At 36.5% G+C, this 14,700-nt stretch overlaps 1 protein-coding gene across 2 annotated transcripts in view; it reads left to right on the top strand.

The window, feature by feature from the left end:
• The window catches only part of OR6M1 (olfactory receptor family 6 subfamily M member 1), a 33,029-nt gene extending 29,696 nt beyond the window's left edge, over positions 1-3,333 (top strand). For both annotated transcript variants that reach the window (XM_054241680.2, XM_017978507.4), the window contains exon 3: positions 867-3,333. In XM_054241680.2, the coding sequence (XP_054097655.1) occupies positions 867-1,838 (972 nt within the window). In that variant the 3' untranslated portion in view covers positions 1,839-3,333. The remainder of the gene's footprint in view (positions 1-866) is intronic.
• Positions 3,334-14,700: the final 11,367 nt, after the last annotated feature.

The raw sequence follows: 14,700 nt of genomic DNA, 5'->3' as shown, positions 1-14,700 counted from the left end.
CCAGATATATGATATATATTAGATACTTCATAGAACTTGTAGGAGGTGGGTTTTAGACACAAGGCACAATCTAAGGGCAAGACACTCATTCTTTTTGAAGTATCATCTAAAATGATTAATAAGAACCATGAGCTGCTGTTCCTTTTAAACATCTCTGGACTGTTTTCATAGGTCTATACATGCTAGGGAAAGACTTTAAGAATTGGGAGACTCCGGATATCTACATATGTAGAAAAAAGTAAATCAACTTTTATCTCTTACTCATGACAATCATCAAAGTGAAAGAAAGTTTGTTATAGAAAAGACTATAAAGTTTTTAAAGGATTTGCCACTCAGGAGCTGTAAACCAGAATAATAGAAGAGCATTCTGCTTAAGTATACATCAGTATGTTAGCACATTTTTTAGCTGAAAAAATCAAGTCAAAGGAGAGAAAAGACTAGAAATTTCATCTGATGAAAAAACTAGAAATTTCATCTCATTCAGATTGAGGAATGAGAAGGTAAAGGAAGTGCTGAGAGAGACAGTGAACAGAATCATGACCTTGATACTAAGGAAAACTTGACACTACTATATACTATATATATCACATTGTATTATTTATTTTGATAAGTTCCAAGAAAAAAAAGAAATTTTATAACTAGAAGGAACCTTAGAGTTTTTTGTCCAGCCTTATCACATTATTTTACAGAAAAAACAAACAAACAAACAAAAAAGTGTACCTGAATAGTATCTTGACTGTCCCAATAACTTTCAGATAGTCCTACATGCCAGGACTCATCTCCCAACATAAGACGTTCTCCACAATTCATCTTCCACAGATATTTACAAAATTACCTAAGCTGATTTTTTTTTTTCATTTCTTCAGGGAAACCCTGCCTACCATGTAGTGGTCAACATGGGAAACTGGAGCATTGTGACTGAATTCACACTAAGTGCCTTCCCAGCTCTCCTGGACATTCGAATATCTCTCTTCATGGTTCTTGTGTTAACTTACACGTTAACAACAACAGGAAACATCATCATCATCTCCCTGATACGAATTGATCATCGTCTGCAAACTCCAATGTACTTTTTCCTCAGTAATTTGTCCTTTCTGGATATCTTATATACCACTGTCATTACCCCAAAGTTGTTAGCCTGCCTCCTAGGAGAAAAGAAAACCATATCTTTTGCTGGTTGTATGACCCAGACATATTTCTACTTCTTTCTGGGGACAGTGGAGTTTATCCTCTTGGCGGTGATGTCCTTTGACCGCTATGTGGCTATCTGTGACCCACTGCACTACACCATCATCATGAACAGCAGGACCTGCTTCCTGCTGGTTCTGGGATGCTGGGTGGGAGCCTTCCTGTTTGTGTTGGTTCCAACCATTGTTGTGACACGGCTACCTTACTGTAGGAAAGAAATTAATCATTTTTTCTGTGACATTGCCCCTCTTCTACAGGTGGCTTGTATAAACACTCACCTCATTGAGAAGATAAACTTTCTCCTCTCTGCCCTTGTCATCCTGAGCTCCCTGGGATTCACCACTGGCTCCTATGTGTGCATAATTTCCACCATTCTGAGTATCCCCTCCACCCAGGGCCGTCAGAAAGCTTTTTCTACCTGTGCTTCTCACATCACTGTTGTCTCCATTGCCTACGGGAGCAACATCTTTGTGTATGTGAGACCCAATCAGAACTCCCCACTGGATTATGACAAGGTTGCTGCTGTTCTCATCACAGTGGCGACCCCTCTTCTGAATCCTTTTATCTACAGCTTGAGGAATGAGAAGGTAAAGGAAGTGTTGAGAGAGACAGTGAACAGAATCATGACCTTGATACTAAGGAAAACTTGACACTGCTATATACTATATATGTCATATAGATTTTTTTAAATTATTTATTTTGTTAAGTTCCAGGGTACATGTGAAGGACATGCAGGTTTGTTACATGGGTAAACGTGTGCCATGGTGGTTTCCTGCATCTATCAATCCATCACCTAGATACTAAGCCCACCAAGCTGGAAAATATTCTTCAGGATATTATTCAGGAAAACTTTCTTAACCTAGTAACACAGGACAATACTCAACTCCAGGTAATACAGAGAACATCACAAAGATGCTCCTCAAGTAGAACAACCCCAAGACACATAATCATTAGATTCACCAGTGTTGAAATAAAGGAGAAAATTCTAAGGGCAGCTAGAGAGAAAGGTCAGGTTACCCATAAAGGGAAAACTATCAGACTCACAGCAGATCTCTCAGCTGAAACCCTACAAACTAGAGGAGAATGAGGGTCAATATTCAATATCCTCAAAGAAAAGAATTTTCAACCCAGAATCTCATATCCAGCCAAACTAAGCTTCATAAATGAAGGAAAAATACAATTTTTCATGAACAAGCAAGCACTCAGAGATTTCATCACCACCAGGCCTGCTTTACAAGAGCTTCTGAAAGAAGCACTATACACAGAAAGGAACAACCAGTATCAGTCATCCCAAAAACTTACCAAAAGGTAAAGAGTATCTCCATAATGAAGAATCTATATCAATTAATGGGCAAAATAGCCAGCTAGCATTAAATGACAACATTAAACTCACAAATATCAATATTAATCCTGAATTTAAATGGATTAAACGCTCCAATCAAAGACACAGACACGCAAACTGAATAAAAAGTCAAAACCCATTGGTATGCTGTATCCAGATCCATCTCATAAGCAAAGACACACAAAGACTCAAAACAAAAGGTTGAAGGAAGACTCACCAATCAAATGGAGAGAGGAAAAAAAAAACAGGAGTTGTAACTTTTGTCTCTGACAAAATAGACTTTAATAGTAACAAAGACTAAAAGAAACAAAGAAGGACATTACGTAATGATAAAAGGATCAATGCAACAATAGGAGTCAATGATCATAAATATATATGCACCCAATATAGGAGCACTCAGATACATAAGACAAGTTTTCAATGACATAAAGAGGCTTGGACTGCCGCACAATAATAGCGGGAGACTTTGACACCACATTGTTAGTATTCGATGGATCAACGAGATAGAAAATTAACAGGGACATTGATGATTTGAACTCAGACCTGGAACAAGTAAACTCAGTGAATATTTATAGAATTCTTCAACCTAGTTCCACAGAACATACTTTTTTTTAGTATCACATTTCTTCAGCATTTGCATAGCATTTCACGGATTTAAATGAAATATTGGTTGGTTGACTGTTATTTTCTTTCTTTATTCCTTCCTGTCTCTGCTGTTAAGCACAATTATTGACATAAAAGAGGTTTTTAATACCTACTTTTAGATTGTATTCCAGCCTGGGCAATAGAGTAAGACTCCTGTTCTCTCTCCCCCTTTTCTCTTTCTCTTTCTCTCTTTAAAAAAAAAAAAATCAGTATATTCACAGAGTTATACAATCATCATCACAACCAATTTTAGAACATTTCATTACCCCAAAAAAAAATCCTGTACTGGCTGGGTGCAGTGGCTCACTCCTTTAATCTCAGCATTTTGGGAGGCCGAAATGGGCAGCTTACAAGGTCAGGAGTTCGAGATCATCCTGGCCAACATGGTAAACCTCATCTCTATTAAAAATACAAAAATTAGCCAGACTTCGTGGTGGGCACCCATAGTCCTGACTACTCAGGAGGCTGAGGCAGGAGAATTGCTGGAACCTGGGAGGTGAGGTTGCAGTGAGCTGAGATCTGGTGATTGTACTCCAGCCTCGGTGACAGAGCAAGACTGCATCTCAAAAAAAAAAAAAAAAAAAAAAAAATCCTATACCCTATCCAGTCCCAAAGCAAACTACAAATCTACATTTAAAAAAAAAAAAAAAAAAAAGAGTACAAAAGTTTGAGAACCAGGGCTTAGGGAGAACCAGGCAAGCCACTGGTTACCATGAAATCTATATCATTGCTAAGCCTCAGGAAGAGCCTTAAATGTTGCTAAGAAAAAGAATATGTCATAAAATATACTTGATATTTGATTTTTAAAGATTATATAGCATACAGCAGTGGTCCCCAATCTTTTTGGCACCAGGGACCAGTTTCACTGAAGACAATTTTTCCACAGCCAGGTGGAGGCAGAGGTTGATTCTGGAATAATTCAAGCACATTACTTTTAATGTGTACTTTATTTCTATTATAATTTCATTGTAATATACAATGAAATAATTATACAATTCACTATAATGTAGAATGAGTGGGAGCCCTGAGCTTGTTTTCCTGCAAGTAGGTGGTCCCATCTGAAAGTGATAGGAGACTGTGATGGATCATCAGGCATTAGATTCTCATAAGGAGCATGCAAACTAGATGCTTCACAGATACAGTTCACAATAAGGTTTGTGCTCCTAAGAATCTAATGTCACTAATGATCTAACAGGAGACAGAACTCAGGTAGTAATGCTACTGATGGGAAGTGGCTGTAAATAGAGATGAAGCTTCACCCGCTCGCCCACCGCTCACCTCCATGGCCTGTTAGGAACTGTGTGGCCAAGTTCCTAACAGGCCATGGACCTGACCGGTACCAGTCCATGACCTAGGGGTAGGGGTTAGGTACCTCTGGCATATAGTATTATTAATACGATTATAATAATTATAATTATAATTATTCCTATCATAGGCACTAATGTATATCTGTTCATTTACTGTTATCAAATCAGTGGATTAGTTCTAAAAACTGAGTTCCTTCTATCTCTAGAGAAGTATTTTGCTGGAGCACTTGAGATAGCTGCCAAAGTACCTTGTTTATTTATTTATTTATTTAATAAGCTTGGGCATTTGGCAATAAAATAAAGGCTTGCTAGACAACGAGTTCCCAACAGTTGTATTAAAGGCCAGATTTGTATTTTTTGGTTCTTTTCTATGTCACCTAAATCATTTGTGATTTAAATCTCTCTGACTCTTTCCAGCTCGGAGAAAAAAAAAATTTAACTGTAAGGTCTAGTTACCATTGTATTATGGTCGTTTTCCTCAGAACTCATTAGTCAGTCAGGCATTTATTCATAGAAGATGTGCTGAATTATTATTCTGGTTATCTAATCTTTCTGTATCTCAGTTTCTTACTTATCTATAAAATGATAATTTCTATGGTGTGGGGCTAAAGTAGGATAAACCTAAAAGCACTTATATCAATTGTATAATATAGAAATGCTGAATGAATATTATTTAACTTTTTAAGGCCCTGTATAAAATTCAATGGAAGATGCTGATGATACAAAGATAAGCAAGACATTATTTCTATTTCTAAGTTATTCACACTTTAGTTTGAGAGAAAAGAATATACAAGAAAATTTTATAAATGATAAATTATAAAAATAAATGAGTTAATTCTTCTGATATTGGCCATGGTAGAGTAACAGACATTTGATTTTTCTCTTTTGACTTAGGCAACTAGAAAATGACAAAAATACATACAGCAAACCATTTCACACATTGTCTAATAAGCAATACAAGATTGTGATTATTGAGAGAAGGAAAACAAAAGAAGGTGAGCCTTAAAACTGCCCCAGTATGCAACCCAGATGCAGTCTCCAGCCTGCAGCCTAGGGGGAGTATTCAAACAGAGTCTGGATGTTTCTCTGAATTAAGAAAATAGAGATCACTCTGGGGAGGCCAGGGCAACTTGAATTTATAGCGAAGATGACCAGAAATGAAAGAGTTGCATAGAAAGAGAACTCTGGAGATAAGCAGAAGGACTCCCTGAAGGCTTTGGCTGAATATAAAGCTAGGCAGTCATGAAAAGAAATTACCTAAAGATGTGAAAGGATCCACGAGAAATCAACAGGCCAAATAATTCCTGGTTTCACATAGGGATGGAAATACTTAGTATTCCTTTCAGCCAAAGTAAAAAGACCTTTTAATATTTTGAGTATTAGGTAGAGTAAGGGAGATAAATTATATCTAGTACAAAGACAGAGATCTAGCTTTTTCATAGAAGACTTTCAAAACAGGACAGAAAAGATCAAAGCAGTCCACAAGTAGTTGCTAGGAGAACAAAGTCTAACAGAACTTGAAAGCATAAAACCAAATCTATAACTTAATAATATCACAGTATCTAGCATCCAAACAAAAATTTCTGAGCATACAAAGAAGCAGGATATTATAATACATAACAAGAAGGAAAAAATCATCAAAAGAAGCAAATCTGGAAATAATGGGAATTCATAGGAAAAGAATATTTAAATAGCTCTGTGCCCAAGAATTTAGACTATAAAGTGATTTAACAATTAAATTATCAAAATTATTAATATTTAAAGTGATTTAAAGCATTTCTTATATAAAACTCTCAAATGGTAGATATAATCATTAGTATCATCATTATAACCATTTTATTTGCCCTACACACTTTTATAGCTTTAGATGTCTTATAGTATTTTATTTTTTGCTAGTATCCATTATGCTTACAGAGTTGGCCATGATAATTCCATATCCTTAAGTTATTAGATGAAGAGCTTTGTAGGAAATGTTATTTGCCTCCATACAATGCACATGATCTATTTTTAAAGTGTCCATAAAAGAAAATTTTCATTCATTCTTCTATTCTTTGCCTTGCAGGCAGGATAACAGGTAGGAGATATGACCAAAGTTCTTCTTGGCCACACCAATCTGTGCAGAAGGCCAAAATAAAATTTCAAATGTCACTGGCCCTTGTTCACCTCACCTAGGTGCATACCATAGGCTCTTGCTTTTCTGTGCAATTACTACCAAGTGTTTCTTGGAATCCTCAAGAAATGTTTCTCATGTACTTAGGAACTCTCAATATTATCTGGCTCTGGGCTACCCTTCATTAATTTACACTCTTTGAAGCCACCTAAGGGCAGAGCTTCCTCACTATTCCTGAAGTCTATTCCCCCTATAAGAAACTGATGTCAGTGACAAGGGAGCTGTCTTTCATTTATCCCAAAACAGCAAACCACTGAGATGGTAGGTATGCCACTATATCTGCTGTTATTCCTGCTATAGACAGAGACACTACGCTGTATTCAAAGCAGAATTAGGAGAATCTCCATTATCCCTACTTATCTACTTAGGCACATATATAAGGTGGCTTAAACACTATTTTTCAGTGAGTCCTTCATTTTCTTCATACACTTATTTATAATTTTAGAAATGAATCCCTGTCTTGGTTAGACAATCAATATCTGAAACAGATTCCAGATGATCCTCCCCACCTTGGTGCTTTCCACAGATGCTCATCGTTTCTAGCCCAAATTCTCACATAAAATAAGTTTAGATTCCTTTGTCTACCAGTGTGTCACATATTTTTCCCCTCTATCCGGGACCCCTAATACACATAAGAAAGACAGAAGTCAGGCAGCATTAGGTAATACAGTAGAGTATATTTGAGTATCTGTGACAAATTTGCTGCCCTTAAGAACTCTTACATCCCTTCCAGCTTACCCAACTGTTCTTTGAGTAAAATTTAAAAAACATCTGAAACAGTGTTGTACAAGGTTGGTACTGCCCTACAAAATACAAAGAAAAGTAAGATTACATTAAAATTCATGGAAATGGAGTATTCAAGAATGCCTTACAAGTTTGAAAGTGGTGAACATATATTAGAAAAATTCTCTAGGTATTTAACACCTAGTTTTTCAATATCAAACATGGGGGGGAAAACAGAAAAATGGTTTGATAATACATTGATGCATCCATTTCAATGGCAAACTGAAAATCTATTCTCTTAATCTGGAATTTACCAGGATTTCTACTTTACCACTAGAAATTCCTACCTTACTGTTAGAATATTTCATGCTCTGCCTTTTAAACATCTAGTTACTTGTGTGTTTTCATAGTTAAATACCATAAGGAAATTCTTGTTCCTCTCAGGACTAAATTTAAAATTAAGTTTCATAGTAACAACTACAAGAGGGAGTGCACAACACCTACAAACACACACACCACACACCACCCATCCAATTCACCTCCTTTTCCAATCAGATGAGAAGCAATTAGCAAGTTCACTGTGTTGCACAACTATGGAGAAAAGTGTGGTGAAGGTCGCCATTCATATTGCAGTCTATGATACATTTCAAATTCAAAATATATTAGGGTTAAAGTATTTTGATGCTTTGGATAGAATCGAACCAGTTAAAACTGTTTAGTGTACAAATCTTTGGATTCTCTTTTTTGCGCATATATGGCTTATGCAATAAGACAGGTCCAGGTTCTCCTACCACTGAAGACAGATGCCCTTCCCCTGTTACAATTTCCACATTAAGACATTAATGATACAGTGAGGAGAGGCATAAAGTCCTTGTAGGCCTGTGGCTCTGGATTTTAGGAACAAATACTCCTTCTGTCCCTGAGGTGCTCTCTTTGGATTCCTTCCATGCTTCTCTATACCACTGGGGAAGTCAATACCAGGGTGTGAACCTAAGCTACTTTCAGTCATGGATCTACATTTTCTAACAGCCAATTGAAGTCTTGGCATGTTTGGCATCATTCAACTCAGCCCATCAAGAGCACACATTGAGGTTGGCCTCCAAGGCCAGTAACAAAGAGCATGCTTTTCTTGTTCTGGTCCTCAAGGGACTCATGAAAGAGGCTACAGCTGCTGTAGACAGCTGGTCACAATATTGAGAATTTAGTATCATGGGTCTCAACTGTCTCTATTTCTGTTGATTTAAACCTTAGAGACAAACCTTAAAGTTTTGACAGAAGTGTATTCAGCAAACATAAGCAATTATGCTTTCCATTGTTTACGAATTGCCCCTGGTTAATAGGAATGCAATATTGAATACTTTAGAGATAAGAGTGTAATATGGTTGGCATTTGCAAAATTCAATAACTCACATACCAATTTATTTTCAACTTCCAACCTAGAAGTGTCCTGATTGTAGATGACAGTCAGTTTCACAGAATGAAAGGACTAAAATTTCATTTAATGAAGAATGATTTTTAATAAATTAAAAAACAAAATTATCCTATATGAGACATTGACAGGAGGTTATGGATGACACAATTCTCTTAAACTTATAAAAGTATTCTCACGTCCATGAATATTATTAAGGCACAGGGGACACAAACTTGCCACTGGCACCTGGGTCATGTGATGTATTGACAGAGAGTATAACTGTTCATGCTATTCTTCATGCATGAGAACATACTGCAACTATACAGTGCCAGAGCGGGCTCTGGCAGGAGGAGCATACAGCTGTTTCCTATATATGGACCATCACGCGGATTGAAATAAGAGCAGCTGACAGAAACAGCTGAGGCTGATGCCAAACTGATGCAAATTAGATAAGTAAAAATCTGACCAGAGATTAATCCTGGGAAACCTAGAAAGGACAAGCTGCACTGTGATTTAGAATAAGCCTTTGAATGGGAATCAGGTGGTCTGGGTTCCAATCATGGTCTACCCACATAGTAGAACAGTAGCTTCATGGAAGTCAAAAAATTTAATATTTTTCTCACTTGCCTCAATTATAAAATAAAGTGACTGTTGTCAATGTCATCAGGGCTTAATCTAATACTAGGACAATGCTTCTTGAAATTTAATAGGCAAACAAATTACCTAGAGAGTTCATTTAAAAAGCAGATTCTCCTGCCTGGGCAACAAAGTGAGACCGTGTCTCTACAAAAAATTTTAAAAAACAAAAATTAGTCAGGTGTGGTGGCTTATGCCTGTAATCACAACTACTTGGGAGGCTGAGGTGAGAAGATCACATGAGCCCAGGAGGTTGAGGCTGCAGTGACCCATGTTTGTGCCACTGCTTTCCACCCTGGGCTACAGGGTGAGACCCTGCCTCAAAAAAAAAAAAAAAAAAAATGTAATGCAAATTCCAATTTACCAGCTTTTGAATGGGACCCAATATTTTGCATTTCCAATAGTTTCTATAAGATTCAATGCTATTTGTTTATGTATTACATTTTATGTAGTGACACACTAGATCTTGCAGATTTGAATCCATATTCCTAGACAGGATTGATCAATAAGAGAACAGCTAGGGGTCTGACTGCCCTTTGAAATGATGGGGTGAGCCAGGCAAGTGAATAGAACAGAAATTAGGCAAGGAAATTTGGCAGGGGCCCAGAAAAAACCGTAAACTATAAAGAACTAGAACCATAAAAAAAAATCAAAAGAGGTGAGCATTGGTAAGAACGTTTGAGTCAGTAAAGAGCAGCAGCTCCGGGTGAGACAGAACAGGGACACCTCTTAGAGGGCTGCAGGCTACCCCAAACATGGAAATAAAGGGAAATTCCAGGCACCCAGCTAGCCTTGAGAGGTAAATGAGCAACTAGATAAGCAAGAAGGTAATAATCACTCAAAACAATAGCCAGCGAAGTTATAGGCAAAAGATGTTTTGTTCCCTAAAGAAACTAAAACTAACATTTTAACATATGTCCCTGACTTGTTTTTCAGAAACCCAGATTCCCACATGATCCGCTGGCACTTAGACCTCAGATAAGGGGGAATTGAGGACAGACTGCTGTTCTTTGTTCTAAATTTCTTCCTGAGGGACCTGGAGGAAGTCACACTCATGATCCAAAGCATTCTTTTCCCTAATTTTTAGACAAAGCTTTGCCTCCCTAACCAGTCACTAAGTAGAAATTTTTTAAATCCACCTATACCCACCTTCGGCTTCAAGATGTCCTGCTTTTTTAGGTCAAACCAATGTATATCTTGCAGGTATTATTTTATGACTTTGCCTGTAAACTCTGCCTCCTCGCCTTTAAAACCACGTACCTGTCAGCCATCAGGGAGTGCAAGACTGAAGCACGAGCTGCCTGAATGTTCTTGCTTGGTGCCCTGCAATAAATGCCTCGCTTCCTCTCGCTGCTATCCCCATGTCAGTGTTTGGCTTTGCTGTGCCGGGTGGTCGACCCCAGTTCGCTTTGATAACACTTTTCACTTGTAAAGTGAGTTGCTGCTAATTGTGGAATCCTAATTAGGGAAAAGAAGTTAAGCTGGTAAAACAAGGAAAAGCAAAAAGAGAACACAGATAAGCTGTAAGTCTGCCTTTCTTCATGGTCCAGGACAAATAGCTCTACTTAAAACAAATAGCCAAGGAAGTTATAGGCAGGAGATGTTTTGTTCCCTAAAGAAACTAAAAATAACTCACAATCTTCCTGTGCCCAACTATCACCAGACACGTGCAAGTTAACTCCCTACACCTTGGCATTATCAGTACTGCACGAGGCACTCTGCAGCCTAAAAACCATCATATAAAATCTCCAGCAAGCCTTTGTTTCCTTGAAGTCAGCTCCTCTTTTGCTGATTCTGCCCGTTGCTCCCTTGCAACATATTTTCATGCTTTCTTTAATAAATCTCCCTTTCTTTACCTACAACTGTCTTGGTAAATTCTTTTATCCCTGTGCCAACCAGCCCAGATAGCTGTTGCTCACCCACGACACTAACGATTAAGGAATTGGAAAATGAATTTATTATGGATAATTCTTGGTTTCTTTCTCTTTGTTCCTCTTTTCTTTCCTCACCCACCCCCTGCCCCAGGAGGAGAGAGTTTAGTTAATCACACATCTCAGGCCAACCTATTTTATTTCATTTTTATCTCTATTCCCCTCTGAAGTAGGAGAATAGGGTCTAGAGGCAGGGAGCCTAAGACTGATTCACACTGACTTCCTAGAACTGGATCAAAAGGAAAGCCCCACTTCTCCACCCAAGTAATGAAAGGATCAGAGGATTACTCCCTTTGCAACCCCCATCACTCCCCTTTCCACTTCTGGCAGAGGAAAACTGGAAAGAACCTCTGATTGGTCCCCTCCCACAACCTGTTCACAGGCCCCATCTTTATTTGCATAAGGTTATAACTTTTTAATTTCACTTCAGCCTCTGATTGGTCCTCTCCTGTGATCAATCAGACTGACTGTGTGCCATTACTTCATTAAGTAGGGTATAAACCAAATAAGAAACAGAAAACCACTACAGGGTGTTTAAAACCCAGAAAATTCTGTAACCATCACTTTTCAGCTGCTTGCTCAAGCTCACTCCCAGTCTGTGGAGTGTATTTTCATTTCAATAAATCTGTTTTAATTGTTTCATTCTTTTATTGCTTTGTTTGTGCATTTTGTCCAATTCTTTGTTTAAAACACCAAGAACCTGGACTTCCACCCAGGTTACCTGAATTTCCATTGGTAGCACCACCACTTTTCCTTTTCTTTCCAGATAGGCAATAATTTATTGTATTTGTATCTAATGTGTTTTGTTGTTAGATGTTGACATCTAACATTCTAAGACAGCTTTAACATTCCCCTCATCTTGACTGAATTTTAGACAGGCTTCTTCCTAACACTACATCCTTGACCCCCCTTTATTTAGATTATTTACTTTAGAAAACATATAATGGTACATTTTTTTTCTTTACCTCCTGTAAGATGTTAATCTTACTTTCTTGCCAGTTTTACAACCCAGGATCTATCTCTTTGAAATATAATCAAAGAAGACAGTGCCTTATTTCTCAGTCTCTGTGGAAGAGAGGGAGTCTGACTTTAATGGGAGACAATTAGCAAGCTCAGGCGGCCTAATCACAGAGAAAAACATTTGCAAACTCAGGAACAGCTTGATGTTCTTTACCCCACTGATCAATCTTCCTGCAATCTCCTCCAGTACTTTTACACTTGGCTTAAGAATTGCCAGCATACATCTTTGCTTGCATTTATTAATCAAGCAATGTCATACTTATCCCTACCAAATATTACAAGGTGCCAAAATTTGGCATAGGGGTTACAAAACTAAACTGAGCCCAAAATGGAATGATCTTTGCTTGTGTAATTTATAATAAATAAGACATTAATATTGGTTTAATGAAAATAACTACATCATGAATTTAGTAAGATTACCATAACTTCTAATCTTGTGGCTTTAGGCAGTCTAGTCCACAGGTAGTAAGGAGGTTGTTTTGGGATAGGACTGTTATCATCTTTGTTTCAAAGCTAAACTGTAAACTGTTCTTCCCAAAGTTAGTTCAGCCTATTCCCAAAAATGAACAAGGACAATTTGGAGGTTAAAAGCAGGATGGAGTCAGTTAGGTCAGATTTTTTTTCACTGTTTCAGTTATAATTTTGCAACAATGGCTCTATAACTTTAATGACTATCACAGTTTCTAAAAATAATCTATGTAAACAACTAAAATAATGAGTATGTCCTTTTTAAAATGGTGAACAATTTTTTGCCTAATTCAACACTTATTTAAAGATTATATATAAAAATAAAGTAAAAAAAAAAAACAGAAAATAAAAGATATGTAAAGAAAGTTATAGGAAATAAAGAGGCATTTTTTGGTAAGAAAGCTTAAAGATAAATAATTGTATATAAGAAAGAATTTTACATAATAAATTTTGACCTAGAATAAAATGACTGGTTGTTTAGAAAGAGGGATGTTCAGGACAAACCAGAAAGTCCAAGCATATCATAAATGGTCTGTTTAAGTCACAATAAAAGGATTTATTTTTAAAAAAATAATTTTTATACTATCAAGTTGCCCATTATTAAACAGAAATTTTAATTGTCTTTCTAGAGATTGGGTTTGAGGTAAAAAACACACTTATAAACTCTATAATTAATTAGAACAATAAAATTTTCTTAAGGGACTGATTTACTCTTAATAAATTATGAGATTTTAAATTATTTTTAAACCCAAAGTTCAACTTTTATTGCATCTCATTTTTGGTTTTCTCTCCCATTTTAAAAGGCATGAAATAATAACACTCTCTTTCAACTCATTTTCATCTTATATAAATTTTTTCCCTGAAGTTCTGTTTGTTGTGGTCTGATGCTAACAATATTTTCTTAAAGGTTGGAAGGAAATGATTTCTTTCAACATAAAACTCTGTACACTGCAGAAAGTCTTATCTTCTTCCTTTTGGTAACTGGCCTAACAGATTTAAATTTTATTGAATTAATTCCCATGCCATTATTATTAAGTTTTGGTTTGCTTGGAGAAAAAAACTGAGATTAAATTTTTTTAAATTAAGGTTATTAAATCCATGTATCTTTCTGTATGTGCTCTTAAAGTACTCATAACATTAAGTTATAGGGCTTTGAATCCTGGGTCTAAAAAGGACACCAAGTCTTGCTAAATCTTAAACACTGACAGCAATTAAATCCTCATCTTCAGGCCCCATAGAAGATGCTAATTAAAATAAACTACATTCCTGAGACACAGAGCCATAAATTAAATCTATTCAACTCCTCACAGCTAAGGGACTATCACTGAAGAGGTGGGCATATGAGAATGTAAGGGCCAATTTTAAGAAATAAAATAAGCTAGTTTCTCTATAAATTAACCATTAATGTCAAAGGCACACTAATGCAAGACCAGCATGTGGGCCTCTGTCTCAGATTAACAAGGTTTTCTTAAAGCATTAACCAACTCCTTAATAAAGGTTTTAAAAGGCTTATAGAAATTATATCATGATCAATATTAAAATTTTATAGACTGTTTACAATGTTTTGAAAAACAAATTTAATAGGCTTCATGCTATTTTTATTGGAGCTTATTGTTTAGAAAATTAAACTTCCTCTCTCAAAAAATGAAGGTTTTTGCCTTTAAAGAAAAATCCTTGAGTTATCACTTTGGTTAAATGAATGACTTATTTTGCAATGATGTGTAATCCTATTTTGTGATATCAAATGTTGTAAATCTTTGATATTTGACAAATTTTCCAAAATCAAATCACAATTATGTCTTTTTCTGACTTAACTGATCCTTTAAGATATTATTCATAGGTTTCCTAAAGTCTAACAT

This window comes from Callithrix jacchus, chromosome 10 (genome assembly GCF_049354715.1).
Source record: "Callithrix jacchus isolate 240 chromosome 10, calJac240_pri, whole genome shotgun sequence".
Classification (NCBI taxonomy): domain Eukaryota; kingdom Metazoa; phylum Chordata; class Mammalia; order Primates; family Cebidae; genus Callithrix; species Callithrix jacchus.
The sequence above is the reverse complement of the archived record's forward strand: the minus strand, read 5'-3'. Positions and strand labels throughout refer to the sequence as shown.